At 35.5% G+C, this 20640-nt stretch overlaps 4 protein-coding genes and 1 pseudogene across 6 annotated transcripts; 3 read left to right on the top strand and 2 right to left on the bottom strand.

The window, feature by feature from the left end:
- Positions 1-207: 207 nt before the first annotated feature.
- Positions 208-4137, bottom strand: LOC147295236 (triose phosphate/phosphate translocator, chloroplastic-like). Of its 2 annotated transcripts, XM_086232002.1 has the most exons (12): positions 3341-4137; positions 3085-3156; positions 2927-2992; positions 2700-2778; positions 2491-2611; positions 2152-2247; positions 1806-1918; positions 1594-1671; positions 1374-1490; positions 1183-1282; positions 775-875; positions 208-605 (listed from the first exon to the last, which is right to left on the bottom strand). In XM_086232002.1, the coding sequence occupies exons 1-12, from the start codon at positions 3652-3654 to the stop codon at positions 579-581; spliced, it is 1284 nt and encodes a 427-aa protein (XP_086088128.1). In that variant the 5' UTR covers positions 3655-4137; the 3' UTR covers positions 208-578. The 2 variants fall into 2 exon arrangements, 1 of the variants encoding a protein (XP_086088128.1); XR_015120358.1 differs by lacking the exon at positions 208-605 and having other exon boundaries at positions 843-875; positions 1183-1284; positions 1381-1490.
- Positions 4138-6227: 2090 nt separating this feature from the next.
- On the top strand, positions 6228-8307 carry LOC147295235 (chromatin modification-like protein). The gene is made up of 5 exons (XM_086233613.1): positions 6228-6493; positions 6612-6684; positions 7232-7283; positions 7390-7459; positions 7998-8307. Exons 1-5 carry the CDS (start codon positions 6395-6397, stop codon positions 8082-8084), a joined length of 381 nt encoding a protein of 126 aa, XP_086089739.1. The 5' UTR covers positions 6228-6394; the 3' UTR covers positions 8085-8307.
- A 2297-nt stretch (positions 8308-10604) lies between these two features.
- Positions 10605-13254, bottom strand: GRF12 (general regulatory factor 12). Its single transcript, XM_086233612.1, has 7 exons — positions 13078-13254; positions 12203-12509; positions 11814-11901; positions 11589-11698; positions 11357-11505; positions 10910-10962; positions 10605-10784 (listed from the first exon to the last, which is right to left on the bottom strand). The coding sequence occupies exons 1-7, from the start codon at positions 13151-13153 to the stop codon at positions 10779-10781; spliced, it is 789 nt and encodes a 262-aa protein (XP_086089738.1). The 5' UTR covers positions 13154-13254; the 3' UTR covers positions 10605-10778.
- A 784-nt stretch (positions 13255-14038) lies between these two features.
- On the top strand, positions 14039-16011 carry LOC147295233 (pentatricopeptide repeat-containing protein At1g03100, mitochondrial pseudogene; annotated as a pseudogene). The gene is made up of 2 exons (XR_015120654.1): positions 14039-14402; positions 14543-16011. The product of XR_015120654.1 is annotated as a pentatricopeptide repeat-containing protein At1g03100, mitochondrial pseudogene (transcript).
- Positions 16012-17870: 1859 nt separating this feature from the next.
- On the top strand, positions 17871-19410 carry LOC147295232 (Pentatricopeptide repeat (PPR) superfamily protein). The gene has a single exon (XM_086234144.1). The coding sequence runs from the start codon at positions 17871-17873 to the stop codon at positions 19365-19367; it is 1497 nt and encodes a 498-aa protein (XP_086090270.1). The 3' UTR covers positions 19368-19410.
- Positions 19411-20640: the final 1230 nt, after the last annotated feature.

The raw sequence follows: 20640 nt of genomic DNA, 5'->3' as shown, positions 1-20640 counted from the left end.
AAATGAATTTCATTAACGGGTGAAAGTTCTGAAAAGAATAAAACAACAAAAGGTAAGTGAATTTTAGGATTTGTTTTGATGGATGTAGCATTTTTTTGTATTTCCAGTGAGAGACTTCTATAGAGATAGATTTTTTTTTTTTCTTTTTTTAATTTGAGAAAAGGAGTTGAACTTGGACCTCTCCAAAAGGGGGAGGGGGGGTAGGGATGGTATGCAACACTTCGATTATTTTAGCATTAAAATTCTGTTAAAATAGTAGGCCTGTTCAGAATTTGGAAGCAAGATGAAAAGTGCTTTTCTATTACAACAGTGATAAGTCTCCTTGGAGATCACTTACATTTGGTAATACAACAATTGAACGATACAACAACAGTCAAAATTCAATGAGCTTTTCAATTTCGCAATCTCCTGATGATACTTGTGAGTTGTGACTCAATATTATTTGTTTTTCCCATTATTTCTGATCAGAGCTTTTATTTTCAGTTAAGCATCAACCACAAGCTTTGTAAGTAGACCCACCAAATTCAAACAGCAGCATCAACTCTGTACTTATCACCCTCATCCAAAGCTACACTTCCCTATGATGTGGAAAATGCAGCAGCCTTCTGAAAATGTAAGAATTATGTGAGTTCAAGCCAAAATGGCAATCTCAAAAGGAACAACAAGTTTATCACCAAAAAGAAAAATGGAATTGGAATGTATTCACTACATTACAAGAGTGAGGTAAAGACCGCATTGCAAAGATGAAGTAGTTAAGGCTTAAAAAATCTCTACCTTTTTTTGCTCTTCCATGTTTGCTTTTATTAGGGAGTAGATGGCAACACCAGCAATTGCTATTGCAGTACCAATCCCAGTTTGTATAGAGATCTTGTTGCCTGCCAAATATGGAACCATTCAATTATGAAGACATAATAAACCCCTAGTCATGTTCATCAACTGTGTTATCTTCAACCTTGAGAAATTAATGTGCCAAACAGTATAAATTTGTTATACACATTGTTTATAGTCCAAAAGGATATAGAATTTGTCATAGTCATTGTTAAAATCATCTAAACAAAGCCCTATAAGGAACTCACATATATTGAAACATACTTTTTATTTTTAACTCTGCACATGATTTGGATAGGGTAAGCAACAAGCAGTATATCAAAGAAGCCAATCACAAAAGGTAAAAGCAACTACCGAACACAACAATGGAGAATCCAATCACAAAAACACGCTTCAACACATTTCCAACTGCATGCGTTAGTGGTGCAACCCGTTCCAAAGTGTTGGTAGCAAGCTGCAATTGTAACCCCAGAAGTAGTTAATAATACAAAATGGACATAGTTGAGGTTGAAGAAGCAGTTATATGCAATATGTCAATAGCTTACCTGATTGTATAGATGATAAAACATTCCAATCCAGAATAAATCAGACAAGAATTTGTAAAGGCCTACTTTGGCTATAGCATCCCTAAAACCATATTGCATCAGTTGGGGTCCCTCAATCTGACATCAAAACAAAGCATCCAACAGTTATGTATGAAAATCTTTGGTGAATGAAAGGTAATGTCTATACTTAAAAATCCATTTTTGTGAAAAATAAACATACAATTATTGCTGGTGGGATGCAAACCACAAGAGCAATTATTGAAATGTAAGCGTACAAGTTTGTACTGTCCATTCCTGTCTGTTGAAGTCAAAAGATACTTAAATTAGCGAAACAAATAATGAAGAAAAAAATTATATAAGTTCCATTAAGTGGCATCCTATTTTAGAGGTTAGTCTGCACAACAAAAAAAGGCTTGATTAGATGATGCTTACCATTGCTTTTTTGGAATAGATACTTCTGTAGGTGAATGCAATGTTTGAAATCATTGCACTAACGAAGCCAAGCCAGTTAAAAGAAAGTTCAGTCAATGATGCCATTGACACACCTAAGATAGAAGTTAACTTCAGTAGATATACAAGAGGACTCTATGCTGTACTCAAATTGAAGGGGTGCGCTGGCCATTCAGCTCTAATAAATTAGCTACGAACACACATACATTTGTCCATGTATGCATGCGTGTATATGTATGTGCTATAATTGGCATGTGAGAGTAATATGATCAATATGTCAGAGAAATAAAGAAATAAGATGGAAGAAGATCAAAGACTAAAGAGTTACCAATAACAACAGGGGCCAATGATAGCCACAGGGACAATGGAATGTGATGACCCAAAACAAACTGAGAAGCAGAAGCATTGAAGAATGGCTCCAGGGCTGTGGACAAATAGAAAGTAAATACATAAGACAGAAACTATAATAAACCTTGTTTTCTTCTTGTTTGGAGCAAACTGTTATAAACTTGGTTGCCTCTCATCTTTACTAAATATGAAAAGGTACAGATCAGTAAAGTATCATGACCATGCTTGCATAAAATTAACCAACTCAAATGGAACTGCAAGATTCATTTACCAACTGAACACAACGTAAAACTAAATATCCAACATTGTTATATCATACCTTTAATAGTGTGTGTGAATGACACAGCAACAGCTGCAAATGAAACATTGGACATGACATGTCCAAGGGCGTGACAGATTGCAACTGGGGTCAGTAGTGCCAAGAGCTCCTTGTTAATGGGCTGGATACATGGAAAATTTACACCACTTAGTGGAAGCCGGATTGTGGCTTGAAGAGAGAAGATAACAATTGCAGAAACTGATACTTACTGCCCGCTTCGGTAAACCAACACCCCAAGAAACAAGACAGTACACCACTCCAACAAGGAGATGTATAACAGAAACAAAACTGCAAAAAAGGGGGAAATCCCACTAATTGTGAATAACAATGAAATTATACAAAAACCAAAATAAATGTGAGACTGAAGCAATGAGGTTCAGTGAAGTATTTTTGAATGTGTTTGCAAGAACAAGTCATTTGGCAAGGATAAACATACTATGGATATGGGAAATAATTGTAGACCTTCTTGTTGAGTATATTGAAGATGACATTTAAGAAGTACCTGAATAGAAAGCACAAAACATGAACATCTGCATTGACCCTCTTGAAATAAATAATCATCACCAGAAATTAATGAAAATTGTGACTGCTCACCACATAAAGAAAAAGAAGCCAGTTATCAGGAAAGGAAATTTGTCGAAAAAGCTCTTTGAAGGCTTTCCATACCTGCACTTATACCAAAGAAAATCACTAACTTAATCTTAAATGGGTCATTTTTAAAAGCTCAACCCATGAAACTTGAATTCTTGTTTTTCCTTTTCTTTCCCTCCATTTCTCAGCAACCAAACACATGACTAAAAAATTCAAAATGTAATACTAAAGAGGAAAGAAAAGGACTAGCAAGTCCAACCCATCTGCAATCTCAATCTCAGCACCCTCTGCATCGGCAGCTGCAGCCGGAGCAACCGGAAATTCAACAGAACCTCGCCGTCTCAGCTGCTGACTCAAACCGGAAAATCTGAAGGCCTTGCCGGAAAATTCAACCGATGTTTGAGGTGTTATTTTCTCCGGCAACGGCGAAAAGGCCAAGCTTGAGGTTTGGGAAGAAAGTGACCGAGCCTTGAGCACAGCAAAAGAAGGCGATATCCTATTGGGTTTTAAGTATAACGAAGAAAACTGACTAGTACGGATTGGAGAGTGAACTGGGTTGATGACTGAAGCCATTTTCAGACCTCCCCAAACAGATTGTCAACGAATTTGCAGGGCTTGAGTAGTTAGGCAAAAACAGTACAAGAGTGATACTAAAGCATATATCAACGTTGAAAACGAGGAGATGAGTTTGTTTATATAAATTATATTATATATGAAGCGGAGAAAACAGAAATAACAAAGCAATTCTTTTTTCCATTTTTTCCTTGTTTTTCAAACTTGTTGGTGTTGGTAAAAATATAGAGACAGATAGCACAGAATCCAAAAATTTATTGCTGGTTTTGAGAAACTGGAAAGTTTTGCAACAGAGAACCTAAAACAATTACTACCCAGAGGTTTGTGTTGGGAGTGAGGTTCTTCTGAGCAAAAGTCTCAGAGTTTTGGGGGTTATGGAGTTGAAAGCTTTTGGGGAGAGATCATAGAGCTTGTTTGAAGGCTTAAAGCTGAAAACTAACAATAATAGAGTGAAAGACTAGCTGTTAACTGATCAAACAGATAGTGAAAGAGAGAGAGACTGTTAGAGAGTCGTTGGCATATTTGCATATTTGCATAGTTGTTTCTTTGTTTTTGTTTTGTAGTCTAGTTTTTTTATTTTTTGGAGAGGGTTTTGTTTTCTAGCTTAAGCTTACCTAAATTACTCTTTTGTTTTTTTGTTACAAAGGGTTATGTGATGCGCATAGACAGATAAAGAATTCAAATGATTTATTTATTTATTTTAATATTGAGAAAAGAATATGTACTTCAAGCTTCATCTAACAAAATAACATATATAGCTAGTTACTCTATATATATATTGTTGCCACACAATAAAATATAATAAATAAAAGGTTTAAACAAGATACTTATTAGATATTTGACTTTATAGGCCAAACACATGGCGTTATATCATGTTTCATGTGTTTCATAAGCCATGCTCTTTCATGTAGCATTTGGAATCACATTATTTCTTCATTTTCTATTTGAAAAAAGAAAAAAATAATGTTAACAATGGCGCTTGGATTAAACGAACCCACAAATCTTAATTTGACCCATTTGCACTTTTGTGTTGTTTAATTGAATTTTACAAAAAACGAATAGGGTAACAAAGAGGCAAAAAGGTGTCCGTTGAAAAAGAAAAAGAAGTAAAAGTTGAAGCTCATGAATAAATAAATGGAAGCGATAGCCTTTCAAAATAGAAGCCAGGACGATTGACGTACAGGTGGAAGCAATAGCCGCCAAATTTAACGTGGTATTACTCTTGACTTTGTAACTTAACTTATGATTTGTGAATCATGAAAGTTTGTTATTTGGATAGTTAGGTCATCGAATCTAACGCCTACTTAAACCAATGAATTATTTGATTTTTGTTGAATTACATTAATAGACTCACATAATTAGTAATTATTGTATCCTCTTTTAAATAAAGGTATAATTTATATAGATGGATTTGAGAATTTAATTCTCATATAAGCGAGTCTCATTATTGTTAGAAAGAGAAGGCAAAGACTTCCATGTATCAATAAACATGGTGAGTTAAATTAATAGGTATAATGATTGGTACTGATAGAATCAAAACAAATATTTTGTACACTAAATTAAAGAAAAACTAAGTTATTAGGGTTATCTTAAGTAAGTGAGAGTGAGTGAGGAAAAATTATTAAGATTAGGTTATGGTGAGTTAAATTAATAAGTATAATGATTGGTACTGACAGAATCAAAACAAATATTTTGTACACTAAATTAAAGAAAAACTAAGTTATTAGGGTTATCTTAAGTAAGTGAGAGTGAGTGAGAAAAAATTATTAAAATTAGGTTAGATCTATGATTCGTTTCCTTATAATGTAAATATTAAAAAAAAAAAAAAGTAAATATATATATATGCGCATGATGTTGGACGTATGCAATAAAAGCAGTTACAAAAGGATGGGTGAATTGGCTTGTCTTTGTCAGCCTACATTATTGGCGCGCCATGGTCGTTGCCTTTCTTTTGTTTGTGGTTGCCCTTTCTATATTGTCATCATTTACAACAATATGTCAGTGGCCGTTCAATTTTGATTGGAATATTCTTGGAACAACTTATGGCGGCGTTTGTAGGCTTATTTTTTTAAAATAAAAATTAATAATCAACAAGATTGACAAATAAATAATAAGAGAACAAATGAACTATAAAAAGTAAACACATTGATCTTACATGTCTTAATAATTAATTAGTTTCCAGAGAAATTCCATTTTGATGGCATTAAAATTAGTTATCAAATCAAACAATTGAAAGCTCACCTAATTTTAGCACACTTGAGTTTGTTGGAGCATATTTGTTTTCTTCATCCTTTGCTATAAGAAAAAGACAAATTCATTTTTTTTTTCAGTACAAAAAAAAAAGATTATTTATCTTCATTTTTGCTTACATGAATAATTAGTGCTCATCAGAAGCCCAATTGTTCAAAACATGTTTAATTCCTTTGGGCTGAGTTCTATCAACATCTTGGTCCGAGCTTATCTGAAGGCCCATCTGAACTCAAGGTACTCAACACGTCCAGTTCGGCCCGCTCCAAAAGCCCAATAACATAACCGCTTTCATCTGAGAGAGCGTTTTGGATCAAGACGGAAAACCTAGCCAACAAAAGTAAAAATACAGAAAAAGAAAATTGAATCATTTTCCAAATTGAGTTTAACCTAAAGAATATTTGAAATATTTTACTGCAAATTGTTTCATTTTCCATATTCAGCTTCTTTTTCCAGAGTAAAAGAATATATATAATAATAATAAATAAATAAAATGGAAGGTGGTGGCAAAGGAAGAGAAGAGGAACAAGACGGCATGTCTGTGCACTCTCCATGCAAAGCTCCCCCTTCCTCTGCTTCTTCTCTTCCCAAGGTCTCTCTCTCTCTCTCTCTCTCTCTCTCTCTCTATCACACACAAACACACACATATATATATTCTAAGATTTATGTTGGTTTTAATTTTTAATTTTATTAATTTTGATGGTTAATAGGAGCAATCACAGGTTGAATTGGAGCTTAGACTGTTAGAAGCTCTTGAGATTTATCCTCCGGCGAAATTACAAGGCAGGTTTTTCCGAATTTATTTCACATAATATAAGTTTTAGCTTATAGTTGTTGTGTTCAACAGATTCCCTTATCTTTGGATTTCAAATTTTGATTATTTTATGTGAGTGGTTTGGTGAGAATTGTATGGAAAAGTATCAATCTTCGGTTAGGCAGCATCAGTGTGTAATCACATTCTTCAATCTTCATATGGAAAACTTTTGCACTCAGCAAATGCTCAAGTAGTCAATCTTCCTTGTTGGTACTAATTTTTGGAGTGAAATTTATCATTTTTAGTGTTGATAGAATAAAAATTCAGAAGTATACTTATCATTTTTACTGAATTGAATTTGGAATCTAATGGTCCAAGTCAATATAAGGGGAGGGAGATATAATAAACATTGAATGAATGCAATCAACTTCCACATTGGAAGAAACTATGTCGAGGAGTTAATACACAATGAGCAATTAATAAGACAATCAAAGACAAATCAAATTCCATTTTTTGTTCTTAAATTATCATGTTACTTGTAAAAAGATAAGCAATCAACAACTTGTTCGTGTGCAGGCATGCATCGCCACTTTGTCCTCTATGGTTTAATGGAGTTTCTACGAAGAAGGTTTGTTCTGCTTCACATTTCTGATCATGGGGTTTTATAACAGTTGTTCCAATGAGCCTCCATTTTCTGATGTATGTAGCCTTACACTTGCTGTTTTATTTCACAGCTTTGATCGAAACTTCTCTGCTGATGAGGTTCTACAGTTGCTGGATCGGTTTTATAACTTGGAAATGCTGGTAACTAATTAATTTGATATACTCGGTTTTTCCATGTTTTTATTTTCGTTAATTTTATGCCAAGTATTATTTTGTTTTACCAGTTGAAAACTTTGAATCCCCATTTTCATTGATAATTGCTTGTGTAGTAGATTCAATCAAAATGCCAAGTTCAGAGTATGAGATTTTAAGTACCTAGAAATCTTTATATATATTCAAGAAGAATAATTCTCAAAGTACTGGATACTTGTGCATCTCTGCATTGCACGAGCTGCATAGTTCAGAATGTAGGCATAATCAAGTGAAAAGGGTAGGTAAGAGGAAATATTTGATCATGATGTTGTGTAGGTGGTGGGGGTCACATATAAAGCAGTTTGATGTGTGTGTGTGTGTGTGTGTGAGAGAGAGAGAGAGAGTTCTGATGTAACAATTACTGAAAATATTCCTTGTGAAACATTCAAATAGTCCAAAGAGATTTGGATTAATTATGTGTCTATATTTTGTTCCTCTTTGAACCTATTGAAGTGTGCATTTTAACCCTTTCTCCTTTCAATTTCAGAAACCGGACGACGACGAGACGAAAATCTTGAATCACGAGGAAGATTTTTGCTTACCTCAAAGTTTCTTCGTTAAGGAAGAGCCATAACTGGATTGTTTTTGTATAGACTCATAGTTTGTTTTGAACTTATTTGTGTTCAACCTATGTTATCTGGTGATGGTATGCTTCAAAGTTATCTGTTTGAACTTATTTGCAATAATGTAGAAGCTTATTTAGAAAATGTTAATTAGTGTCTGAGGAGTGAGGGCCAAACCTCAAAAGGGAAGGTTGAATGGTTGATGATGCTTCAAAGTTTGGAAAGGGTTAGGGTCGTTATAAATTGCTTAACTGGTATGATATTTCCCTTTCGTTTTTATAAAAACAATGTTATAAAATGAAATGAATACAAACCTGACACCTATATATGCCATCAGGTTTAAAATAATATATGAATTTCTTTTGTTTTTGCTTGCCTTTGCCCTTTGGTCAAGTTATGCCAGTGCAGATTTTGGCTCAAAGTCATGTGGGTACAAAGTACAAACTCTTCTGTTTGTATTATTCTATATATAAAAACTCCTGTGACTTTTTGGGGGCAATTATGTATTTTCAGTTCTCTGGGGGGGGGTTCAGGCGATTCATCTCTTCAGTGGCGACGTCGTTTTGCTGGATAATGACATGATGGCATTGCTCATCAGTTGTTCCCCCGTCATTTTCACGTAATTTTCTGAGAAGGATAAAGGAAATTTTTTCTGTGCCCTCGTAATGGAAAAAAATGCAATTTTGCAAGTGGATAATGAATATTAGTTTTTTTTTTTCTTTTTTTGGTTGCTAACAAGTAGATAAATAATATTTAGGTATGGATATATTTGTCAAGTCACAAAAAATTATTGTGCAGCTTAAATACTATGTTGCATATTAATATGGTATTAATATACATAGTGTTACGAATTCACTTAAATTAAACATGTATACAATATTTAAGGATAAGAGTTAGAATATGATTATACACATGATCCCAGATGTTGTTATTGTCACATAAAAAAATTTCTCCAAGTTAGCGGGTCTTTTAAATAGTCTTTATATATTGTCACAAATTTTCCTTCCTTGGTTTGTAGACAAGATGTAATGAGAATTAATTGACTTCAAAGTTGCGGTTAATTGTTTTATTTTTGCCAAAAAAAAAAAATAGATAAGGCCCATAAGGGTAGCTTTTCAAATGGTCGCATTCCTGACAGCTCTTTAAAAAGATCTTTTTCAATTTTTGTTTCTGAGTGTATTAGAAAGATATGTGAGGTTTAATTAAATGACAAAGTCTCTTTCTTATGTTTAAAAGTTACACTAATCTCTCTCCCATGTTCTAGCAAAATTCAAAGGCTTTTTTATATTTTATCCATCTGAACTTTTAGCTCAATCTCACTTCACTACCTGGAAAAAAAATTGTGTTAATTTACTACTTGAATTAAAAATTTGTTGCAATATACCACCTCTGACTAACTTTGTCTAAACTTTTTTTTTAAAATAAGAATGTTTTGGTCTTTTTTTAGTTCCTATTGTTAGAAAAAATGGTTTTTTCATACTTTAGCTGCTTTAATACATTAAAAAACTAACTTGAAAAAATCAAAACACCTTTAGTTTTAACAAAATTTTAGACAAAATAAGCAAGAAGTGGTACATTGCAACAAATTTTTAATTTAAATAGTAAATTGACGCAATTTTTTTTAGATGGTAAAGTAAAATTGAACTTAAAGTTCAAATAAGTAAAGTGTAATAAAGCCAAATTCAAAAATATTTTTGAAAGAGAAATGTTATCTACTTTTCCCTCTTACACTCATCAAAAAATTGTCGCAGTTATCTTCTTTATAGCTTCTCAATCCATTTTATATATAAGTTTGAAAATTTATGACATGTATGAATATTGTTAAGGGGAGTCTGCTCACAAGGCTTCCCTTAACTTAACTTACTCAGTTACTTAGTGGCCAAAAAAAAAAACTTACTCAGTTACTCCTCACATGGAGTGTTAATGGCTCATTGGCTCCTCTCGATTATCACTCACTACTATCAATGTAAAAACTCACAAGAAAAGTGAAACTTTTACTTTCAATATTGAAACTCATCTGAAAATTATAACACTGTGTTCAGTAACTAAAAATTATTCTATTTTTTAAAGGTTTGTGTAATTTTTTTAAGAATGAAAGGAAAGTCCTTATATCTTAATTAACCATCAATTGATCAAGAGAGATATTAGCATAGTTTATTTTTTGTGGGTCCGCATAGGCATAGGAGATTAGTAAAATTCTAAATGCTGACTGTTGCCCACTCCCAACTAAAAGAAATTAATTTCTTTTTTTTCCAGAAGACTTGCAACTTTGCAAGCACCAACAAAAAGACAATTGGTCCTTTTCTGGCTACTTTTCAAAATGGACCTGAAATATATTGAAGCACAGCAAAAGATGTGGCACCAGACCCAAAAAAAAAAAAAAAAGGATGTGGCACAAAGTATGGAAGGTTTTATAAAGATATAAAGACGAAAAAAAATTAAATGCATCCATTGCTTAACATAAATTTATATAAAAGAACAAGTAGCAAAAGCAAGTAAACCAAAAATAAATTATAAATAAAAAAGGGCAGACAATTGATCAAATCCTATCTTCTTCGAAACCTAGAAGGATGAATATCATAAGAAAATGTATAAGTCCTTGAGTCAATCCCCTCGTGAAAACTGAGTGAGAAAAGCTAAAAGGTCGTCTTTTGCAAAGCAGAATTTCCACTTGCCATGTGCCGGGGTTATTTCAGATTCCCCCATCAAGTCTGCAAGCAAATCCATTTATTTTGTTTTATTTCATTTTCAGTAACGTGGAAGTGAAAGGTTAAAATTGCTGACTGATAACTCCATAATACCAAGCAACCCCAAAGAAAACATGTTAAGTACTTACCGCAGTCGCAGGTTCAGCAGGTTTGGACTCTTCACCTTTGAAATTGTCGTCACCTGCATAAAAGAACTTACACTGTTTATACACTTGTTTCTGAATTATTATGTTTCGCAACGGAAAGTTGTACACTATTACAATATCAGTGCCTGTATAGATACAGGCACCTTGGAGTGTGTAGCACACACTTTTGCCTACATACTATCCAAAAGTGTTATGAATTCATACAGCTTTTTATACCTGCATCCATTCAGCAACAGCAAGTCCGTTTCACAAAAAGAAGAGCTGAAGATAAATACAAGTCTTTTCTAATTGTACAGTAAGTTAAAAACGAAAGGAACTCCAATTATTTGGAATGATTAATCTTATAAATGCATGCTACTTGACAATTTAAAATACGTAATTTCCTCAAAATATAAAAGCATGTTAATCCGGTATCCAGCTATACTATACCTCCATCTTCAGGCAAATCAGAGGTCCAGAGAGTGAGGTTGTCTCTCAACAATTGCATGATAAGGGTGCTGTCCTTGTATGACTCCTCACTCAAGGTGTCCAACTCTGCAATTGCCTCATCAAAAGCTTGTTTAGCCAAATGGCAAGCCCTACAAGTTTTTAATAACAACAACATATCAGGAATTATTTAAATGGAAATAAGCAAAAGATAACAATGAATGTAAAGTAGTACCTCTCAGGAGAATTCATAATCTCATAGTAGAACACAGAAAAGTTTAGTGCTAGACCAAGACGGATTGGGTGGGTTGATGGGAGATCTGTGTTTGCAGTAGCTGAAGCAGCCTGTCAGAGAGATGACAATAAGAGAGCATATCAGATGATAGTGAGAGTAAAGAATGAAACAATGTAAGCATTGATTAATCATTTGTGTGAACTTAAGAGTGTTGAGTTAACATACCTCATATCCCTTGAGTGACTGTTCAGCAGCCTCTTTTCTGTCCTGGTCGGTCTTGAACTCTGCCAGATACCGGTAATAGTCACCTTTCCTGAAACACGCATGCCATAACATATTAGTAAAAAAAAAAAATTATCAATTCCAAATACACTGTTATGAATGTCAGTACAAACATGGAAGAAAATAACGTGACAGAACCACAGGACACAGTAATCTTTAAAGGAAGAAAAGGAGAAAATCCCCTGATCCCATAACATGTGCACCACTTGCATTCAAGGCAGCAAAAATACTTATCACCATATCTCTTTGCAATTTTTATCTTAGGGAATATATTCCATGCATACAAATAAATAAACAAGATAGAGCAAATTAACTGGAACAATGTGACTCACATCTTGTAGTAGAAAACAGTGGCCTCTCCAGAGGTGGAAGAGGGGATCAAGTGCTTGTCTATGATAGACAGAATGTCATTGCAAATCTTGGAGAGCTCCTCCTCCACCTTCTGGCGGTAACCCTTGATCAGTTTGACATTGTTCTCATTCCCCTTAGACTCTTCCTTTTGCTCAATGGAAGACATGATGCGCCAAGAGGCCCGTCGAGCACCTATCACATTTTTGTATCCCACAGACAGAAGATTCCTCTCCTCCACAGTCAGCTCAAGATCAAGTTTTGCAACTTTCTTCATGCACTCAACCATTTCTGCATCATTAATTAAACGCGATATTTCAGAGACATTCGTCTCCAAAGATAGTCACTCACTCATTTCCCCGACTATTAATTCTAACGAAACAGTTTCCATCTTCTTCAACATAATACATAAACAATTTTCCATAATTTTTCACCCATGTATATGTCAATTGAAACTACAAAAATCCCCACACAGCCAAACACTAAAAACATAATTGACTATTTTGGAAGCAATTGTACATCAAACGCATAAAACCATACCACCACCACCATCAGTACTTGTCCAAACAGTATATTCCTTTAGATTTTAATTGATAAAATCAACATATTAATCAAATCTATAAACGCAACAGTAAATGAAAACTTTGAACTAAATCCACTGCAACAAAAATCACATATCAAACGAAGAAAAAAGCATTCGTAATCTCATACTAACACTGTAAGATCCGATACAATGCTGAAGCACTCAACAATCCGATCAATGCCAGCTTTGACATATCAATACATTTATTCAAAAAACGCAACCATAAATCAAATAGATCAGGAAACAAAAGAGCAAAGATATGAGAGTGTGTGTGACCTTCGTAACGTTCGGCCTGCTCGGCGAGCTTGGCCATGTAAACCTGGGTCTCTCTCTCCTTCTCGGGCGACGACATCGTTTCAGAGAGAGATAGTCAGCGAAAACGACAGGCGGAAAGAGTCGCAGCAGATCGTTTCGGGTTTGGGAGGAGGAGGACGATGAATGGGTAAAACTAGAAATAGGGGAGGGGGTTGAGATGCGACGAAAATGGGGAGGGTGGGTTTAAATAAGGGAAGGACGCGGTGTTAAAGATCGAGCAACTTGTGGGGTGGTGATGACCAGATCTCGACCGTCCGTTTGGGAATTGGGATGTTTGAATGAGGAAGCGAAGCGCGCAATTTGTGATTTTCTGTGAGGAGGAGGCCTTTGCATGCTTGCCCTTATCCCTTATGTCGGAGTGGCTTTTTGGGAATTTTATTCCATCTGCAATTTCTACATGCTTTACTCATTGTGCAAGTACCAAATTACTAATCAGTCCCATATTTGATATTTCAATCACCAACCAAATTATTCCACTAGCTTTTTTATTTATAAGAAAAAGTTTTTTATCAAAAAAAAAAAGTCAAAGGAAAAGGGAGAGAATAGAACTCTAATTATAGATGTGATGGTAAATGCTTTTTATCACTCCTGATAGTTTTGTGAAAGGGTATAACACTAAGGAGGGTGTATTCAATTAGGATTTTAAATGACTTTGGTGGAATTAAAAAGTTTGGTGGTATTCAATCAAAACTTTTAAAGAGTTTATAAAAGTCTGGTGGTATTCAATCAAGACTTTTAAAAAGTCTATGGTATTCAATTAAGACTTTTAGGCCTTGTTTGTTTCACCTTCTTAACAGGGACAGTCTTAGTTAAGACTTTAAGCCCATGTTTGGTGAGCTTAGGATTAAAAAACACAGGGCTTAGTGAATCCTGTCCAACTTAAATCAGCCTTCTTAGCTGAGCTTAATGAAACCCGTGAAAATCAGCCTTCTTAGCTAAGAACCTCCTTAGCTGGGTCTACCTAAGACCAAAACACACTTCTATCAATTTCATATCGACAACAAACTGAAGGAGAAAGTGGGCAGCGGCGACTTCATCACTGTGGGCAGCGGCGACCGACGAGAAGAACTAGGCAGCGGCGACCGGCGAGAAGGACTGGGCAGCGGCGACCGAGGAGAAGAACTGGGCAGCGGCGACCGGCGAGAAGAACTGGGCAGAAGCGACTGGTAATTTGGCTCTTTCATCTTCTACAGCAACCCAACCCATTTCTTCTACCTCAATAGAAAGTACCTCACGCAGCTCTCTAGTTCTCTCTCACTCTTGTTTTTCCCTGGACTTCAAACCATGTCAGTACCTCTCTCTCTCCCTTCCTGATTGATTTGCACTGAAAATGGAATTGTATTTCAGTCTGTTTGTGAATATTCTGTCTATTTTCAACTAAGGGTCTCTCTCTTAATTGACAATGTGATTAATATTTTACATGCAGTCTGTCACAATTTTGAAGCGATAAGCTTTTTTATTCGTCAATCTTGATACCCCCAAGTTGTTCATTGAATACTTATTCAACCCAGTTTTGGGCATGCGAAGTTGTGCTATAAAAAATATATTTATCGGCAAAATTGAAGGGTGGTTTTGTTGGTAGTGAGCTGAGTGTTAAACTTTTCTGTGTGGTTAAGAATTAAGATGCTGTCCATGAGGATAGTCAGCCATCGAACAGCTTCAGTTTGCCCATCTGCTTTATATCTTTTACTTGGTGATGCTAGTTATAGTGTATCTCGGGTCTTGGGGTTCCAGCTTCGAGCTTATTCAAATTCCGGATCTGTTTCTGGGTTTGTTGGCTCTTATTCTTTGGCAAACTCAAATGTACAAGATGTTGTTTTGAGAATAGGGTATAAATTTACTCTTCAAGTGAATTTCTTTTCAATTGCGGCGGGAACAATCTTGGTTCAGGCTCGAGACCCGGCTAAATTAAATGAGGAGATACAGAATGCAATTGATGAGCATAGACTAGATGATGCATGGAAGTTGCATGAGCAACATATGCAGATGGATGGGTTTCCTAGGAAATCTGTTGTGAATAAGCTTTTAACTAGTTTTTCAGAAAGCTTTGAAGTCGAGTGGCTTGAGAAGGCTTATGGGTTGGTAGAACAGGCTGTTGAGGAAAGCAAACAGAACTTGTTGGAGAAGGAGACACTCATTTATCTCTCTTTTGGTCTTGCCAAAGCTGGATTACCCATTCCTGCATCAACAGTTTTGAGAAGGATGGTAGAAATGGAACAATTTCCCCCTGTTTCTGCTTGGTCTGCTATCTTGGCCCATATGTCTCGAACAGCTCAAGGGGCTTACCTTGCTGCCGAGCTGATTCTTGAGATAGGTTACTTGTTCCAAGATAATAGGATTGACCCACGTAAGAAGTGTAATGTGCCTTTAATTGCTATGAAGCCTAATGCTACTGCTTTCAACATTGCTTTGGCTGGTTGTCTCTTGTCTGGGACAACTAGGAAAGCAGAGCAGCTCCTTGACATGATGCCTCGAGTTGGTGTGAAAACTGATGCTAACCTTTTGATATTAATGGCACAAATATATGAGAGAAATGGACGAAGAGATGAGCTTAGAAAACTTCAAAGATATGTCGATGAAGCCCATAACATGAGTGATATCCAATTTCGGCAGTTCTACAATTGCTTGCTGACATGTCATTTGAAATTCAGGGATCTAGGTTCTGCATCCAACATGGTTTTGGAAATGCTCTCTAGTTTTTGGATTGGATAGCCTCTATGATATAGGAATTGCCTCTTATCTATTCTTACAAAAATGTCATTTTTATTCTAAATAAATAAATATGGGGATTTATGATTTTGTTTCAAAAATTAATTTTCCAACTTGTTAGTCATGCACTGCACCAAACATAGGACATGACTATTTTCATTATCCAGGTTGTTAGTCCTGCACTGCACCAAACATAAAGGCAGTTCTTAGCTAGCTTAATCCATGCCAAGCCAGTCCATGCCAGTCCCTATAGCTAGTCCAAGCCAAGACAGTCCTGTGAAACAAACGAGGCCTTAAAGAGTTTATAAAGTGACATGGTATTCAAAAAGTCATTGACTTTTTTAAATGATAGACTTTAAAAGACTTTCATGAACTTTGTAGTGTAAATTATGTTATATCAAAGTCAATAATTCTCCAGGGTTCCTCCTGCAGATTTCAAAGGATTTCAAATATTAAAAAAGTTGTATTTATTTATTTTTTAAAGAGTGATGCTAAACCCCCTAATCTTATTTTTCACCCACCTCTTAATTTATTTTTTTCTACTTACTATATCCTCTTATATTAATTTTCTTTTTCTCTTATATTTAATTGACTCCTCATCTTGGGTTGGAACCAACAGCGTTGCCACAATACAATGTAACAGCAAGATATTCAAACCAACCACTTCATAGTCTTTAAGTTCTCAACAAAATCACAAGATTATAAATTCATAATTTGAGAAATAATGTTACCACCACATCATATAATGTTTTTAACCTGTCAATTCAATTAGACAAATTCTAACAACTCGTTAAAACACAATATTTGACAGTCTAACAACATAAAAACATAAAATTCAGAACACTTATAATAAATTATGGAACAAAATAATTTTGGTCCCTACAATTTTAGTCCCAACTTTTTATATTGTTTGCAATATTAGGACAATTTATAACACATGCATCTCGGTCTTGAAGCTCATCCCCATTTCATTCACTCACGGAGGACAAAAAAATAAAAAACATATTAGAGAAATCTTAAAATAAATAATAAAAAATTATATCAAAGTTATTAGAAGTCTATAAAAATCCTTCAAAATCTATGAAAAAAGTCAGAGAAACTCTAAATAGAATTCTGTCAAAGTCTATGTGGAGTTTATGAAAGTCATTAAAAATCCATCAACTCTACCAAAGTCAATGACTTTTAAAAACTCTACAAAAGTCCATTAAAATCTTAATTGAATACACCCCCCTAAGTCTAAGTGGTGAATGTAAATGGAGAAAAGGTTATAATTAGACTAGATTTAGGTTGGATTACCTTCAATGTAACAAAAAAAAAGCTTTATAATATGAATACTTATTGGGTTAATAGTATTTTTGTATACAATGTTAAAAGATGTCTTAAATTTAAATTCCCAATACTAGATGAAAATAAATAAATAATGTTTTATTTCCAATTTTGTAATTCCTTATAATGGTATGGTGTTGGCTTGTTTTATTCTTTCTCCCCCAATTTCTATCAATCTTTTCCCTTTTAACTTATACTACCATTCATAAAAGCTCTGTTAAAATTTTGTTAGCATATGTTCATTTTTTTTTATAGAAAAAGCTGTAACTTTATTCAAATAGCATCGGTATGAATAATTATTGCAAGCCAACTTGGCAAATAATCAAAACAAATGTTGAAACCAACATGTGACACAGCATGTTGAGCAAGAAGGTGCTTTGCCTTATTGCTCTCTCGTCTGCTGTAGCAATAGACCACTGATTCAAAACCCAACAAATGAAACTTGGCATCTTCAACTAAAACCCCATCTGCCGCGAAGCAACAAGAAGACTCATTGATGCTCAGAACAGCATATTTTAATTGCAATTTATTTGACAATTTTAACAGTTTAATATAAATATTTTTTATAAATGTTTTTTTAAGTCAAGTCATGGGCCTGCTAGTTGGCCCACTTTCCAAGGACCACAACTCAGCCCATTAGAGGCCCACTTGGCAACAAGTGAGAACTCATAAGTCATAACCAACAGTCCAACACACACGAGAAATCATTGACCATCGTAATGATAATCAGACAAAGAAGAAGCCTCGCAAAACCTCTCGTAAACCTCTTCCGCTTCATAACAACCGAGTCAACCCAGCAGCCACAACTCGCCACCCCATCCCCAGTCAACCCTGCCCACCTCGTCCGAGTCTGCACCATCCTCTACCAGCAACAGAACTCGCCCGAGCCACGCCTCCACTCAAACCTCAACTCCTTCAACTTCAACCTCACCCACGAGTTCTTCCTCCAGGTCTGCAACACCTTCCCCTTTTCATGGCGACCCGTCTACCTCTTCTTCCTCTACACCCAAACCCACCACCCCCATTTCACTCACACCACCGTCTCTTTCAACAAAATGGTCGACGTCATCGGCAAGTCCCGGAACATCCAACTCTTCTGGGACATGCTCCATGAGATGGGACGACGTCGTTTGGTCAATGACAAAACTTTTATTATTGCTTTAAAGACTCTGGCCAAGGCCAGGGAGCTGAACAAGTGTGTCGAGTTTTTTCATGTGATGAATGGGTATGGGTTTGTGTATAGTTTGGAAACTTTGAATAAGGTGGTCGAGAGTCTTTGTGGGTCTAAGCTTGTAGTTGAGGCTAAGCATGTGGTTTTTAAGTTGAAGGAGTCGATTAGACCTAATGGGGTTACTCATAGGGGATTGATTGAGGGGTTTTGTGATGTGGGTGATTTGATTGAGGCTTCAAAGATTTGGAATTTGATGGTGGATGAAGGGTTCGGCCCGGATGTTGCTGCTGTTGAGAGAATGATGGAGACCCTTTTCAAGATGAATCGCTATGTTGAGGCTATGAAGGTTTTTCAGATGATGAGGTTGAACAGATTGGATGATCTGGGTCTTTCAACTTATAGGCTTGTGATTGAATGGATGTGTAAAAGGGGTAAGATTGAGCAAGCTCATGAGGTGTTCGAGGAAATGCACAAGAGAGGGATGCACGCAGATAATTTGACATTGGCGTCACTTGTTTACGGGCTTTTAGCAAGAGGTAGAGTTAGCTTGGGATATAAGATTGTGGAAGGGATCGAGAAACCGGATATTAGCGTGTACCATGGGTTGATGAAGGGGCTTTTGAAGTTGAGAAAGCTGCGCGAAGCAACCCAAGTGTTTAGGGAGATGATAGCAAAGGGGTGTGAGCCTAACATGCACACTTATATCATGTTACTGCAGGGGCATTTGGGGAAGAGAGGGAGGAAGGGATCGGATCCTCTAGTGAATTTTGATACCATTTTTGTTGGTGGTTTGGTTAAGGCAGGCAAGTCATTAGAAGCGACCAAGTATGTAGAGAGAGGGATTCAAAGAGGAGTTGAGGTGCCTAGATTTGATTATAATCGATTTTTGCATTACTACTCAAATGAGGAAGGGGTGAAAATGTTTGAGGAGGTGGGGAAGAAATTGAGGGAGGTCGGGTTGGTTGATTTGGCAGATATATTTCAGAGGTACGGCGAGAAAATGGCCACGAGAGACAGAAGAAGAAATCGAGCAGTCAATCCATGAGGAGAGCTTTTATATGCTCTGTTTGTAGAAATATGTGCTTCGGTTATGGACCTTATGGTGTGTTTGAAGTTTGAACTGATTGTTTTCGAATGGCATTATCAGAAAATACAAGTATCATTAGGTTAGGTATGTTTATATGACTATAATTATAACGCAATACAATGGCAGGGTTTTAGGCTTGAACAAGTAAAGATGGAGTGGGGTGATTTGCAATATAGGGCAGCTATTAAACCAAAAACAAATAAAATCATATATAATAAATATTAAATCTCTACTGTTTATATAATACAAACCCACGACGAACAGGCTTTGATGAACACAAAAACGACATAGTTAAATTTCAAAACACAAACTAACTCTTTTATTTCATAGCAAAGAAAGCATAATTAGTGTCTTAAAACATTCGTTAATTGCTGAACTCTAGTCAAATAACAATGTGAGTGCGTTGACATGCAATAGCCTTTTGACTAAGCTTGGTCCGTGTTTAAAGTTGAAACTCTTCCAACCAGGAAAGTATTGATGACCATATGTACCCCTGCCAATTAGGATTTAAAGAGTAATGATGTGTGATGCTTAATTACGTCCTCCAAGTTAAGGATACCCATATCATTAAATGGTCTATTATCATAAGCTTTGAAATTATTATGATCTGAATATCTGATATCATATCATCCTTGTAATATATGGAGTTTGGCTGGCATCCAGGAAAAATTGAAGCCAAAACAGAGACTGAATGATTGTCAGTTTGTCACCCACGAAGAGAGCATCATTTCCTAATTGGCAGAGGTGTATACCAGGCGATTTGGGTTGTGCCTACGTTCAATGGACTTTGATAGCTTCTAGTTCTAGTCACTTTTCAATTGTACATGTGAATTTAGTGACGTGTGCGTTGTAATCTTCTTTATTATCTGGAGCCAATATGGGATAGTTCTAATTGGTTTCCCACATTATAATAGTTTAAGGGATTCGATCCCTTAATAAGAGACCAAAATTGGTTATATATATATACTTAATTTGTTATTTCCTTGTTCCTGTGAGATTAGGATTTCCATGTTCTCACAGGATTTATTTTCAATTGTTTATATAAAGAGGCCACTTCTTTTAATGTCTTGCATCGATCACGTACTATCAAAGAGCATCCTTCTGTTCTTCTTTACTTATTTTCTTATCCTTGGTATATTTGATTCTTTTGTTCTTATTTTCTTTTATTGTGGAGCTCTACTCTTTATAACTTTTAGCTAGGTTAGTAAATACTAAATATTATTGTCGACAT

Source organism: Dryas octopetala, chromosome 2, assembly GCF_963921425.1.
Source record: "Dryas octopetala chromosome 2, drDryOcto1.1, whole genome shotgun sequence".
Classification (NCBI taxonomy): Eukaryota; Viridiplantae; Streptophyta; class Magnoliopsida; order Rosales; family Rosaceae; genus Dryas; species Dryas octopetala.
Note: the sequence above shows the minus strand (reverse complement) of the source record. Positions and strands in the feature narration are given on the sequence as shown.

Coding starts and splice junctions, on each gene's coding strand:
- LOC147295232 (XM_086234144.1), top strand. CDS start 17,871: ATGATAATCAGACAAAGAAGAAGCCTCGCAAAACCTCTCGTAAACCTC.
- LOC147295236 (XM_086232002.1), bottom strand. CDS start 3,654: ATGGCTTCAGTCATCAACCCAGTTCACTCTCCAATCCGTACTAGTCAG. Junction 2,248..2,490: donor ATTCACACACACTATTAAAG/GTATGATATAAC, acceptor ATTTGTCCACAG/CCCTGGAGCCATTCTTCAAT. Junction 876..1,182: donor ATTCTCCATTGTTGTGTTCG/GTAGTTGCTTTT, acceptor CATATTTGGCAG/GCAACAAGATCTCTATACAA.
- GRF12 (XM_086233612.1), bottom strand. CDS start 13,153: ATGTCGTCGCCCGAGAAGGAGAGAGAGACCCAGGTTTACATGGCCAAG. Junction 11,902..12,202: donor ACTGTTTTCTACTACAAGAT/GTGAGTCACATT, acceptor TGCGTGTTTCAG/GAAAGGTGACTATTACCGGT. Junction 10,963..11,356: donor TGATTTGCCTGAAGATGGAG/GTATAGTATAGC, acceptor TCTTTTATGCAG/GTGACGACAATTTCAAAGGT.
- LOC147295235 (XM_086233613.1), top strand. CDS start 6,395: ATGGAAGGTGGTGGCAAAGGAAGAGAAGAGGAACAAGACGGCATGTCT. Junction 6,494..6,611: donor CTGCTTCTTCTCTTCCCAAG/GTCTCTCTCTCT, acceptor GATGGTTAATAG/GAGCAATCACAGGTTGAATT. Junction 7,284..7,389: donor ATGGAGTTTCTACGAAGAAG/GTTTGTTCTGCT, acceptor TTTATTTCACAG/CTTTGATCGAAACTTCTCTG.